The sequence below is a fragment of the Lygodium microphyllum genome, chromosome 3 (genome assembly GCF_053477565.2).
Source record: "Lygodium microphyllum isolate KBCC chromosome 3, Lygodium_microphyllum_v1.1.10, whole genome shotgun sequence".
NCBI lineage: Eukaryota > Viridiplantae > Streptophyta > Polypodiopsida > Schizaeales > Lygodiaceae > Lygodium > Lygodium microphyllum.
In genome coordinates this window covers 166,941,998-166,957,150 of record NC_141137.1, presented here as the reverse complement: position 1 = coordinate 166,957,150, position 15,153 = coordinate 166,941,998, and the positions used below count along the sequence as shown (strand labels likewise).

Genomic DNA, 15,153 nt, shown 5'->3' with positions numbered 1-15,153 from the left:
TCAAAAGTCAAAAAATTCAAACTAAATATTAATACATAATTGAAATATGATTTTTTCAAAGATCTTAATTTTCCAATTATTATCACTTTTATGGAGGCCTAGATTTCTAAGCTTAATGTAAGTCATGAGGATGTTATGACTATGACTTTTCATGATTTTAGCTGCTTATTTATAAAAATTATACCAAATAGCTTTTTGCCAAAAATGCATTCTAAATTTTTTTACAAGGTTGTTTCGAGATCTCAAAACTCCCTCTATGTGGTGACTAGTTGATCGATTCCATGATTGAGGGAAATAATCATTCATTATGAAATTTGAGTATCATATGACTATGATTTATTAGTCCATACAACCTCTCTACGCCATTTTGTAAAACTCCAAAAGTGCAAAACATTAATGTAGATTTTCCATATCAATGTCACATTAATACATATGTACAACAAGTCTTTGATAATAGCTTGGAAGATTTCGAAAGATTATAGTTGAAAAGAAAAGAGATCAGTAAACAATATGGTGTATAGCTAGTATCCTTGATACTTACCTATGTTGATATCATAATGTTGCATGTTGGTGTTGATATTAAACTACCATACAATGCCACCCTGGCTAGTGACATCATTGCAAAGTCCAATATGATATACTATAGTGCCATCATATACTAGAATGTACACCACAATGGCTAATGTAATGTCTCAATAGGCCAGTTTGTGTACATTGATTGGCACATCAAGTCCAGTGCTCATGTAGCTATTAGTTGGAGTGACAAATGTTTACTCACATGTGAAATACTATGTATGTATTGATTGACTAGTTCGCACTAGTCAATGTGTGAATCAAAAGTTGGAATAGCCAATTCATGGATAGTGTAGGTAGTGTATGTCTGCATATTGCTAGCAAATGCATGAGTAGGTGATATCACCATGGATATCTTATTGTGACTTCAAGAATTTGGAATTTGTAAACTGTGGTATTTCAATGAAGCCCGATGTTTAATGCTATTGTGCATGGATGCTATTATTGCTTGCAATTTCATTGTTGGTGCTAAGTTTTCTTGGATCTGAACTTACATAAACACTTGGCAAGGTCAACCATTACAATTGTATATGTCACGATAGTTGACTATTACTTGTCCCATGGACTTTGGGACATGGTATAGACCATGGGCCATGCGCCTATGCATGTCTTCATAAGCATTTCTAAGCATAGAGGTTTCAATAAAACAAATAGAGACTTGTACAAGTGTTTGTCAATACCACAAAGTTGGGTTCATGATAGAGTACAACTCGCAAGAACAACCACCCTCATCATTTTTAGCATTTGGAGAAATTTGTGGTCACTTTTTTTTCCAACTACTCTATCAAAGGGTATTCCATTCCACCAAAAATACATATCACTAAATGTGTTTGCTAATTTTCTTTCACACTAGATCGATCAACTTAATGTTGTAACTACAATTTCCTAACAAACAAAACTCTCTACATCTCTGTTCAATGAACTATTATATCTATACAGCGTGCAATACAGAAGGGTAAAAGTGCATAGTAAGGCACATTAACAGAGTTGAATGCTTGTTCTAAAATGGATTTGTTGTGGGTAACCTAACTACATATCAAGGAAAGAGCAGGAGCTTCGGGGAAAAAGAGCTATGCACCAACAGTTGTGATCAAGCAATCAAAAAAGTTGCATTATTTATAGCACAGTGGAAATGAGATGGCTGTAATTCCAACTAGATCAAAAAGAGACCTAAAAAGCTTGTCAACTTGTACATAAGCAACTAAAGCCGAGCCTGTATATACACCTCAGAGTACAAGTAAAGAATAGGGTAATAACTACAAACACTCGAGCTTTCAAGATACAGTTCAGTAGACATGTGAAGATTTTTCAACCTAGCTCACTTGATGTACTGAGATAGCCATTTAAAACCATCTCCGTAACCCATCTTCCTCACAATACTACACATGAACACTTCTATAGGCCGCATGTTGGTATCCCCAAGATTCACTTTACCTTTTCCAGTGGTATAGTTGGAAAGTCCTAAATAATACCGCAGTTCATCTTCAGATGCTGCATATGGTATGTCAATTTTGTTCCCCAAAATTAAGAAAGGCACAGATGCCAGAGAGTCATCAGAGAGAAGACCATCAAGTTCCTTTTTGGAGTCCACAAATCTTTCTCTGTCAGCGGCATCCACAAGATATACAATGCCATCAACCTACATGCACGAGGGCAGCAGAAGACAAGAGAATACACAGGAAAAAGTCACATATGATTACAAGGGTACATTTTTACGGTTCCTGTATGCTAAATGCATAAAAGAACTGAAATCTCCACCTACCTTGGCATAGTAATCTTTCCAAACTCGACGAGCAATCTCATGCCCCCCGAGGTCGAATGTTTTGAACTTTATTTTCCCAATGCTCAGTTCTTCTGACGTAGGATACAGGGTTGGCTGATGTTGTACCAGCCTCTACAAGAGACAACACACGTGCAGACTTGAAATGAGTCCATTGCAATCCAGGATAAGCTCCAACACTTACATAAGCCTATGTGCATCTGCACACACATTTGTTTCCTTTTCTAAGGCGAGCTATTCTGTATGTACGATGTTACATGAGTCCACATGGTTGGACTTTGATTCAAGTTCAAAAAACAAGGTCCCGCTTCGTTCATCAGGAAGCAATAAGATTTCCACCTAGTTGCATGAGCTGCAGCACTGTATGCTAGAGTGATCGAGAAGAGAGTTTCCTATTTCAAACCACTTTCTGATCTTATCAGCACCAGATCAAGTACAATGCTGAATGTCACAACTAAAGCAATAATCAGAATGCGTAAATGTACCAATCCACATCAACCAACATGACGGCCACAAAATCCTATTGTCATTGTGTGGCTCTGCTTCATAAGAGCCGTGAGACAGCTAGCGATTATTTATGCTAAAAGATTAGTTCGCTGATTTGAGAATGTCATTGTGCAGTATAAGGACTACTACTCAATGTGTCAATTCTGGCATGGTGATGTCAATACTTCATACACATGCCAACATCCAGTAAACAAAACAAACTGCTTCACCATAATCAGGTGCAAAATAGGTTCGTGACAGACAAGGGATGCACAGGATACCACAGAAGTGATCTAAGAACAAGCCATACACCCTAAATCCAGATGGAAGCTTGAAGACGCGCATCAGGGCCACGTCTAAGATCACCTTAGAAACTAGATCCACTCCACATCGAATGGAATCTCCTAAATAAAAGAGAAGTAGGCCGATCAGAGAAGATGTTTACCTCGTCCTTGAGCATGTGAAGCAGAGTTGTTTTGCCTGCGTTGTCGAGACCTAGGAAGAGGATCTTGGCTTCCTTCTGGCATAGGCCGAGGGAGGCGAGGATGCCGTAGAACCAATCGAAAAGGAACATGGCGCTGCGGGTGGATGGACGGAGCGGATCTGCGGAGAGACGAAGGGAGTGGGAGTGTCAGGCATCTGCCGCCATGGCCGGTTCTCTCTCAGAAAGTCTCTCTCCGTCATTTCCTATTAATTATATATATAGGATATAGGATATAGGATATAGGACTAAGCAGCTACTGTGGCGTTACCACAAACTACCTTAACCAAACTAGGGAAATTTTCAGAGTGGAGAAAAATGAGGGGAAAATATACCTCGGCTTTCATACACATTAATTAATCTATATCTATTTATCATTTTCGTTGGAGATTCGGTATTTCCCAAACCTCCATTTCTTTCCTCAAGCCTATTTTTGAATCTCAAGCTTATTTTGAATTTTTGAATTGCATGCATGTAGGGTTGAGGGAGGTTAAGGTGGCTTTAATACCCCACGACCTCTTTCTCTCATGATTAGTGAGAGACATTGTCTATCTCTTTTTTATCTCATTGCAATTTGTGGTGGAGTTGCACGATGGAATTGCTTGGAGCAAGGGAGCACTGAGCAGGGGAGCACGCTTGGAATTGCTTGGAGCAGGGGAGCCAGCTGGCTCAAGTGCAACTCTCTCTCTCTCTCTCTCTCTCTCTCTCTCTCTCTCTCTCTCTCTCTCTCGGATTAGCATGCGTCTTCCTGCCTCCCCTCCACTGTGATCGCATCTCTCTCTCTCTCTCTCTCTCTCTCTCTCTCGTGGGCAGGCCAGGTGTGGGCAGGCGTGGGGCGTGGGGCCAAGCATGGGCGCGCGGGCTCCAACTCGAGGTCTTACATGAGCTCCCCCTGCCAGAGGTCTTACATGAGCTGGGACGGCATCCACCTCACAAACGTGATGTACAGGGCCATGATGGGCCTCATACTCCACGACAACTCCCATTTCACCTCCCCCTCGAGCAACTTCCTTGGTTCCGCCGCAGTTGCAGTGCCATGCCATAACCATAGCCCCAATATAGTTTCCCCGATAATTCATTGACTGCAAACCATCACACATCTCCGAGATCATAACAGAATTCCATCCGCGTATTAGTAGAGTACGTCCTAGAATATGAGCTCTCTCTTGTTGCCCCCAAAACATGGCGCGTGCGCTTCTCCCCTCTCTCTCTCTCTCTCTCTCTCTCTCTCTCGGGCAGGCCAAGCGTGGGTGCACAGGCCAGCCGGCGGCCAATGGGTGAGCACACACTCTCTCTCTCTCTCTCTCTCTCTCTCTCTCTCTCTGTTAATAGTTAATTAGTTAATTAATATTTAATTAATTAATATTAATAGTTAATAGTTAATTAATATTATAGTTAATTGTTAATTGTTATAGTTTATTTATTAGTAATTATGATTGTGATTTTATTTTATTTAGAAATTATTAGTTTATTAGTTTATTGCGGTATTATTTTATTTAGATATTGTTAGTTGTATTATTATTATTATTATTGTTGTTGTTGTTATTATTATATATTTTATATATAATATAATATGTATAATAATAATGAAAAATGATGATGATGATTGTTGTTGTATTTTTTTATGTTATTATATTGTTATTATTATTAATTATTAAATTCTTGTTATATTATTATATTATTTTTATTTTTTTATAGTTAAATAGTTTATGATGTTATTTTATTTAGATATTATTAGTTTATATCTGGATAATAATATCTAAATAATAATATCTAATTAGTTTATTATTATTATTTTTGTTATTATTATTATATTTATTATTATTATTATTATCATTATTATTATTATTGTTGTTATATAGTTATATAGTTTTGTTAATGGTTGTTATTTTAACTTTTTTATTATTAGTTATTATATTATATTATATGTATTGTTAGTTTGTTAGTTCTTTGTTATTAGTATATTATTATGCCTGCAAAGTATGAACTATTTTATATATATATATATATATATATATTGTTTATGTATAGTGTACTAATTATAAATACAAATACATATATAAATATTGATAACTGATATTGATATTATAGTTACAGGTAGATACAGATATTTATGGATATAGAGTAATAAATATATATAATAATAATAATAATAGTATAGTTAATAATATAGATATAGATAATAGATAATAATAATATATTTATAGTTAGTTATTATTATTAGTTATTATATTATTGTTGTTATATTATTATTATAGTTATTATCATATAGATATTGATAATTGGTATTGAATTGAATATTGATAATTGATATTATGGTATAGTTAATAATATAACCAATAAAAATAACACATACAATTAATAATATCTAAATAAAATAATACCACAATAAACTAAATAACTAATAATAGAACTACATAACTATAATTATAACTAAATATTAACAACTAATTAAACTATTTAGCTATATAATATAATAATAATACAATAAGAATGTAATAATAACAATATAAAGTAATATAACATTCATAACTATATAATAATATATAATAATAATAATAATAATAATAATAACTATAACTATACAATACAATATAATAATATAGCAACAATAATATAATAACTATTAATAATAATAACTAACTATTAACTATATTATTATTATCTATATTTGTTACTCTATATCCATAAATATCTATATTTATTATTATGATTATCTATATTTATTACTCTATATCCATTAATATCAATTATCAATATCAAATCAATATCTGTATTTGTATTTATAATAATTAGTCTTCTACCATACATAAATAATACATTAATAATATAATATAATAATCTATAATTATATAATAATAACTATAACTATAACTATACAATATAATAACTATTATAGTTAATAACTAACTATTAACTATATTATTATTATCTATATTATTAACTATACTATTATTATTATCTATATTTATTACTCCATATGCATCAATATCTATATTTATTATTATTATCTATATTTATTGTTGTTATATTATTATATTATATTGTATAGTTATAATTATTATTATTGTTATATATTATATATATTATTATATAGTTATGAATGTTATATTACTTTATATTATTATTATTACATTCTTATTGTGTTATTATTATATTATATAGCTAAATAGTTTAATTAGTTGTTAATAGTTAGTTATAACTATAGTTATGTAGTTCTATTATTAGTTATTTAGTTTATTGTGGTATTATTTTATTTAGATATTGTTAGTTGTATGTGTTATTTTTTATTGGTTATATTATTATTTTAATTTTACTTTTCATTGGTTTAGTTGTTATTGTTATTTTTGTTAGTATTATTATTATTGTTGTTGTTGTTGTTGTTGTTATTGTTATTTTAATTGTTGGTTTAGTTTTTATTTTATTTTGATTGGTTTAGTTATTATTTTTTATTAGTATAGATATATATACAAAAAACTAATAATAATAATATAAAAATAAAATATAAAATATAAAATAATATTAATTGTGATAATATAAAATAATTAGTTATAGTTGTAGTGAATAATGATATAGTTGTAGTTAATAGTTATAGTTAGTTATAGTTGTAGTAAATAGTAATTAATAGTTAATAGTTAGTTAGTGTTGCTGTTTCGTTATTTTAATTAGTTTAGTTGTTGGTTAGATATTGTTGTTTATTATTATTATTATTATTTTAATTAGTTTAGTTATTATTGTTATTGTTATTGTTATCTTATTTTATTATTGTTATTATCTTGCTAATAAACATTTTAGGATATGCGTTTTAAGACATGGAGTGGAAGGTAACTTTAAGATACGTGGAGCTAAATTTTATTATAATAATATATAGATAAATAGATATAGATATAGAAGATTAGATTAGATAGATATAGATCTTAGTTTATTATTATTATTATCTTACTAATAAATGTTTTAAGATATGTGTTTTAAGACATGGAGTGGATAGAACTATCCTTTGCCTCACTGATTGCGATTCGTAGGGCATTATTAAACTTAGAAAGTTATTTAGTGTGTGAGCTATATTTTTATTGGCATCATACAAACTTAGGTTTAATACATGTGTATTTTATGGAGTGGAAGGTTTTGTAGTAACTTTATTTTATATATATATATATATATATATATATATATATATATATATATATATATATATATATATATATATGTATGTATGTATGTATGTATGTATGTATGTATGTATGTATGTATGTATGTATGTATGTATGTATGTATGTATGTATGTATGTATGTATGTATTATATTATATTATATTATTATTTACTCATTCGTGGTCGTGACTTTCATTATTGAGAGGTATAACTATCCTTCAGAACTCATTGCGATTTGTGGGGTTGGCATGGATATAATAACCCTTCATGGCATTAAAAATCCGTTATTGACGTTTTTAAACTTAGGAGATTGTTTAGTGTGTGAATTATAGTTTTATTGGCAGGGGTATAGATAAATAGATATAGATATAGAAATAGAAGATTAGATTATATAGATATAGATATTAGTTTATTGTTATCGTTATCTTATTTTATTATTGTTATTATCTTACTAATAAATGTTTTAGGATATGTGTTTTAAGACGTGGAGTGGATAGAACTATCCTTTGCCTCACTAATTGCGATTCGTGGGGTATTATTAAACTTAGAAAGTTATTTAGTATGAGCTATATTTTTATTGGCATCATACGAACTTAGGTCTAATACACGTGTATTTTATGGAGTGGAAGGTTTTGTAGTAACTTTATAAGATATATATATATGTATTATATTATATTATATTACTATTTACTTATTCGTGGTCGTGACTTTCATTATTGAGAGGTACAACTATCCTTCAGAACTCATTGCCATTTGTGGGGTTGGCATGGATATAATAACCCTTCATGCATTAAAAATCCATTATTGACGTTTTTAAACTTAGGAGATTGTTTAGTGTGTGAATTATAGTTTTATTGGCAGGGGTATAGATAAATAGATATAAATATAGAAGATTAGATTAGATAGATATAGATATTAGTTTATTGTTATTGTTATCTTATTTTATTATTGTTATTATCTTACTAATAAACATTTTAGGATATGTGTTTTAAGACATGGAGTGGATAGAACTATCATTTGCCTCACTGATTGTGATTCGTGGGGCATTATTAAACTTAGAAAGTTATTTAGTGTGTGAACTATATTTTTATTGGCATCATACAAACTTAGGTCTAATACACGTATATTTTATGGAGTGGAAGGTTTTGTAGTAACTTTATAATATATATATATGTATTATATTATATTATATTACTATTTACTTATTCATGGTCGTGACTTTCATTATTGAGAGGTACAACTATCCTTCATAACTCATTGCGATTTGTGGGGTTAGCATGGATATAATAACCCTTCATGGCATTAAAAATCCGTTATTGACGTTTTTAAACTTAGGAGATTGTTTAGTGTGTGAATTATAGTTTTATTGGTAGGGGTGGGGAATCTTGCATTGTCCTGGGGCATGATTTTCTAAGAAAGGATATTGTGTGGTGTGCATCATGCAACGTTAGGTACACCACTTAAAATACCAACTCACTGGTCATTGTGGCGTTGGCTTTGATCCTTGACTTTTCTCATTATGCAAGGGGGGTTTTGCATCATGAAATGGATACATCCATTGTGACAAAAAGCCTAATCTCTCAGCTAGGGAGCCATGAGAATTTGCTTGAAATAATCCAAATGCATATTGAAGACCCACTTGAGTCCTATGTGTGGGATAAACAAATTGAAACCTCACTCTAGATGCTACTTACTATAGCAAATTCTATTGTAGTCAATCATATGGTCTAATGCACATATATTTAAATTTAATGCATTGGAAGTTAATCTAATGTCATCTAGGATTTTCCATTGTTTCTAATTTTTAAGATAATATAAGAATAGTTGATATGCACCTTGATATTGACGCATGTATTTTGCGCAGCATGGAGGACAAAAATGTGTCTGTAGCAAATGTTGTGCAGTGCGCTCCCAGTGTGCAAATGAATGTGTACAAAGGGAAAGAGGTTATAAGGAAGAAGGTAGTTCGTCGAGCACTCAGGCATGTTGGAGGATATGAAAGTTCTGTTAGTTTTTTGAGAGTCATTCATCGCTTGGATGGGCTTGAGAAGCAAGTAAATGCACTATCTCGACATCAAAGGGCTTCGGTTTCTCTTAGTGAGAGCATTGATAGCCGTCTATAGAGGATTGAGAGAATTTTGGAGGAGAAATACAAAGGAAACCTTTGTGATGGGGTGAGGATACAGGATGAGTTGGAATAAATCAAGCGTTACATAGGGGAGATATATGACCATGTCCGAAAGTATTGGCCACGTATTGGATCCTTGGATGATCATGATGAGAAGATGAAATATCTTATTGACAGTGCTGGTCGTATAGAGGATGGTGTATGTGAGTTAATTGTTCACAAGAATGAAAATGTTTCCCTTGATGTGCAACTTACTTCTTTGAAAGTTTCTCTTAATAGGTTTTCGGCAATGCTAACCCAGATGAATCACCGTGTGGGGTCATTCCCTTTCACTCGAGAGCATTGCCTTTGATGTGCAATTTGCTTCTTTCAAAGTTTATCTAGATAGGTTTTTGGCAATGTTAACTTGGATGAGTTGCCGCTACATAAGCACATCCTTGAAAATCTCCATTTTGAAAAACATTGTCTATCTCTTCCAAATTGAAAATCGCCACATACTTGATATATATAATCTTTGCAAGACTTTTTAAATGAGTTGTGTTTTATTCGATTGATGAAAATCTCCATTTTAAAAAACATTGTCTATCTCTTCCAAATTATCAAGATTCTTTGATCTCATTTTAATAGTTTATATTTCCATATTTTCACCTTGGTATTCATTCATCTTTGAGCATCGAACATCTTTGGATCTTTAACACATTCGAGCCTTTGGCAAGACCTATGTATGGATCTAGATGAATGAACATCCATTAGTAGGGCTTGCACAGAGAGAGAGAGAGAGAGAGAGAGAGAGAGAGAGAGAGAGAGAGAGAGAGAGAGAGAGAGAGAGAGAGAGAGAGAGAGAGAGAGAGAGAGAGAGAGAGAGAGAGAGAGAGAGAGAGAGAGGAGGTAAGGCATAGCTATATATGCATTTGGTTATGCGTGTTGGGCTTAATACATGTGTATTCTTTCACTTTCGAGTCTAGGATATCATCGAGACTAACATGTCTTCAAGTTTGAGTGATGCTTGATGGGCCTTTGGTGAGTGTCATGTGCACATATGGATGAATGGACATCCATTGGAGAGGGGAATCATTAATTGGCTTTTGGCGAGCACTATGTATGTATGTGCTCATGCATGATTATTTACACGTGTTCGTGCATGACTATTCTTTTGTCTTTGAGTCCAAGACACTTTCGATTTAGGGTTTTTAGTTGGAAATGTGTTTGTCTTCAATGGCTTTGAGATTCCTCTATTGGGACTCTTATGCTCTATTGAAAGTTTCGTAGTCATCATGGAACAAAGCAAAGCTATGGACGATGTTCCAGACATAGTGCATTCGACTCCATTGAATGCAATTGATTTCGTTGAATCAAAGAAAACAGCCACAACATCAGCTCTTCGACGCTTGCCTGCTTGGAGTCGTTCGCATGGGCATGGGAGATAGTTATTTTAATAATTGTATTTTTTCCAAGGTATTGTGTTCTTTTTGGGGAGATAGTCATTTGTGTATTTTGTTGTAGCCAAAATGTGGAGTTTAATAGAGTGAATAAAGTTAATGTGCGAAAGATGAAAGAAGTGGCAAGGCAACAAGGAGGGCATGTTAGTAAATCCACAAGGACATCAACGATCCGAAGAAACACAAAGGATGCTTCAAGTTCTTTGGAGTTTAAATGCCTCGAGACCAAGATGAATGAGTTGATGGAATTGCAGACGAGTTTATCCACACGTGTCGATCATGCACTTGCTATTTACTCTGCAGAGTTGCATGAACAAGCTAAAGGTTTGTATGGTGTTGTGTGTGAGACAAAGCACACCCATAGTGTTCTTCAACAAGTCTCGAGTGGTTTGGGTGGTAAAGTGAGGGAACTTTCAGCAATTGTCTCTGAGACAAGTAGGTTGATGAGTTTGTTATTGAATGATATGTGGGCATCGTTTTGGGGGCTTAGAGATGATCACGAGCCTGTGATTTGCCAAAGGGGTTGTCGACTACCGTTTTTGCAGTTCCAAATGAATGTTAATAGGTTCAATACCTTGCTACAACAATTGAGTCGTCAAATGAACGGTCCCAATTGAGGAGGATTTGCTTGGCTGAGGCTTATGATCTATTATTGTCTCGCTTATATCTTACTTGAAAGTGCTTGGACCAATGTTTTTTTTGTGATGATGTGTGCTTCCTTTTTGTGAAGCTTATATTGGTTTTAATGTAACGATGTGATACCTCTTTCTTGAGGTTTGATCTGTATAAAGAATTATCATGTCTTGCAATGTGGATACAACTTTTTTTATTTTTGTAGTGTAGTGCACGTGCGAGTAATATAATTCTCTAATTGTATGGTCTAATTATAATTGTAATGTTTGAATATTCACCTCTCTCTCTCTCTCTCTCTCTCTCTCTCTCTCTCTCTCTCTCTCTCTCTTCAACATTTGGATAAAGGTTACGATCTATTGTTGTCTTGCTTATGAAGATATTGAAATGCTTGGGCCACTGCTTTTATTGTGATAATGTGTGCTTTCTTTTTTTGTAACAAGACTAAATTGAGTAAACTGTATTGGGTATTTACAGTTGTCAAGATTGTGGGAGAGAAGGAAGGAGTCTCGCTTGAAGCTTTCTTGCTTGCACAATGGGGGAAGACACACAAGGGTGGAGGCTGAAAACAGTTTTCCTCTTCTTAGTTGTGTAAGCCAAAAGAAGTCAAGTACAAAGAAATAGAAGAACCCTATATATGGGTCTCAAACCAAACTCAACTAACTAAGGTGGCATACTAACTGAGCCACGAACTAGAATAGATAAGGATAGCTATCATGTAGCTATTATTCATGGGCGGTGTACCAACCGCGTCTGCAACTGACAAGTCGATAACATAAATACACAACGGTCACCCTGGCGTATCATGAGTGGAGCTCGATATCTCAACACTCCCCCTCGAGCTCAATCCCAATTCCTGCACACCAAGCAGGTCTCTGAACTTGCGCAGCTTCTCTGCGCCCAATGCCTTCGTAAATATGTCAGCTACCTGATCCTCTGTGCTGACATAAACTAGATCAATAAGACCTAGTAAAACCCTCTCTCGCACATAGTGATAATGCACCTCAATGTGCTTTGTTCTAGCATGATAGATTGGGTTATTTGCCAAGTGTATACTACTCATGTTGTCACAATAAATGACAACTGGCCCATTTGTAGACTGATGCATATCATAAAGTAGCTTATGCAACCAAGCTACTCACATGCAGCCATTGCTGCACCCCTGTACTCGGCCTCTGTGCTCGACAAGGCAACTGTAGGCTGTTTCTTGCTGCTCCAAGTGACTGCAGCACTCCCGAAAGAGAACACATATCCACTGGTAGATCGTCTATCAGAAATGCTACCAGCCTAATCAGCATCAGTGTATCCATGCAACTGTATCTGAACCCCAGTCTCATAAAATAGTCCATACTGCAATGTGGACTTCACATACCTGAGTATGCGTCTAGCCGCATCCAAATGCGGTTTCCTTGGAGCTTGCATAAACTGACTTACCAACCCAACAGCATAGCTCAAATCTGGCCTGGTAATAGTCATATAAATCAAGCTTCCTACTATGCGTCTGTACATAGTAGGGTCTTCCAGAAGCTCACCTGCATCTGTGCTCAGCTTCACATTCTGCTCCAAAGGAACTGAAATAGGCTTACAGCCTGTCATCCCATATTTGGACAGCATGTCCAGTCCATACTGCCTCTGCAAGAGCTGTATCCCACTTGGTGATCTAATCACCTCAATGCCCAAGAAATAACGCAGCTCTCCCAAATCCTTCATCTCAAACTTCTGCTTCAATAGCATTTTTACATGAAGGATATCTTCATCACTGTCACCTGTCATAATCAAATCATTAACATAAATGACAAGTAGCATAATACCTTTCTCTGTTTTTCTCACATAAAGTGAGAAATCTGCCTTGGAAATTTGAAAGCCAATAGTGACAAGATACTGTCCTATCTTGTCAGACCATGCTCTAGGTGCTTGCTTCAAGCCATACAAGGCTTTCTTCAACCTGCAAACAAACTCAGGATGAACATCATGCACATAACCTGGTGGCTGCTCCATATAGACCTCTTCTTGCAAGTCACCATGCAAGAAGGCATTCTTTACATCCATCTGATGTAAAGACCATTCCTTTGATGCAGCCATAGCAATGACTGCTCTTACGGTTGCCATCCTTGCAACCGGACTGAATGTTTCTTCATAGTCAATGCCATATGTTTGTGCATATCCCTTGACTACTAATCTTGCCTTTTATCTGTTCACAGAACCATCTGCATTGTGCTTCACCTTATAAACCCACTTACAGCCAATTGCATTCTTACCTTTAGGCAAAGGTACCAATTCCCATGTAGCATTTGCTTCCAAGGCATCCATTTCTTCATCCATGGCTTTCTCCCATTTTTCTTTTCCCATGGCTTGCTCAAAAGACGTGGGTTCTGGTTCCTGTATCACCTTGACCATATATGCATAGTGAATGGCTGTAAATCCATCATATTTCAGCCTATCCACAGGATACCTAACTCTGGTAAACCTGCGCAAAGTGGGTTCACTCCCAGGTGCTCTCAAAACATCCCTAATCTTCCTTACTCCAGGTGTAACAATAGAAGGAATACCCAACTCATCATCAATGCTCTGTTCTGAGCCACTGGATTCACCATCCACATAAGAGTGACCTGCATTCACATCAAACATGGGCTGATCTACCTTCTCTTTTTCTTTTCGTGATACCTGCATACCACTATTTGCGCTGCCTTCAGAAGATTCTCCTGATCTCAATCTGCCTGTCCATGGCGAAGAATGTGAACCACTACTAGAGGACGCTCCAGGTCCACTAATATTTTGTGACTGCTGCTGTGAATTCTGTGCAGCATTACCATTTTGTGCATCTACATCATCAATCACATTTACTGGTTTATACCAGCTACTCATCTCATCAAAAACAACATCTCTGCTCACTGTAAACTTACGAGTAGAAGGGTTATAGCATCTATACCCTTTTTGCTGCAGAGAGTAACCAATAAAGATGCACTTCTCAGCTTTTGGATCCAACTTGGATCTCAACTCATCTGGCACATGTACATAGGCAATGCAACCAAAAATTTTCAAATGAGAAATATCTGGTTTCCTACCAGTATACCTCTCCTCTGGAGTCATTCCATGTATTGCTGCAGTGGGAGTCCTGTTCATTATGTAGACTGCTGTAGCAACTGCTTCAGCCCAATAAAAATCTGGCAAGTCTTTTTCATTGAGCATGGCACGAGATACCTCTCCAATATGTCTGTTTTTTCTTTCTGCAATTCCATTTTGCTGTGGGGTATGACTGCATGAATATTGCTACTTTATGCCATGCTCCTGCAGGAACCTTGCAAACTCATTTGAGAGGTACTCTCCCCCTCCATCTGACCTTAGGCATTTTACTTGCAGGCCTGTTTCTTTTTCAACCATAGCTTTAAGAGTTTTAAAATGCCCAAAAACTTCACTTTTCTTTTTCATAAAATACACCCAAACTTTTCTGCTATAGTCATCAATAAAATTGACAAAATAATGAC

The 15,153-nt window shown here is 34.8% G+C and overlaps 1 protein-coding gene across 1 annotated transcript; it reads right to left on the bottom strand.

Annotated features, from left to right (window-relative positions):
* Nucleotides 1-1,624: 1,624 nt before the first annotated feature.
* On the bottom strand, nucleotides 1,625-3,538 carry LOC148039137 (small COPII coat GTPase SAR1A-like). The gene is made up of 3 exons (XM_087675028.1): nucleotides 3,285-3,538; nucleotides 2,336-2,467; nucleotides 1,625-2,212 (listed from the first exon to the last, which is right to left on the bottom strand). Exons 1-3 carry the CDS (start codon nucleotides 3,411-3,413, stop codon nucleotides 1,892-1,894), a joined length of 582 nt encoding a protein of 193 aa, XP_087531154.1. The 5' UTR covers nucleotides 3,414-3,538; the 3' UTR covers nucleotides 1,625-1,891.
* Between the last annotated feature and the right edge of the window lie 11,615 nt (nucleotides 3,539-15,153).

Excerpts from the sequence above, each read along its gene's own strand:
- LOC148039137 (XM_087675028.1), bottom strand. The coding sequence starts at position 3,413 with ATGTTCCTTTTCGATTGGTTCTACGGCATCCTCGCCTCCCTCGGCCTA. Across the intron at positions 2,468-3,284 it reads TTCACATGCTCAAGGACGAG|AGGCTGGTACAACATCAGCC; the intron begins GTAAACATCTTC and ends TGTCTCTTGTAG. Across the intron at positions 2,213-2,335 it reads GGAAAGATTACTATGCCAAG|GTTGATGGCATTGTATATCT; the intron begins GTAGGTGGAGAT and ends TCGTGCATGTAG.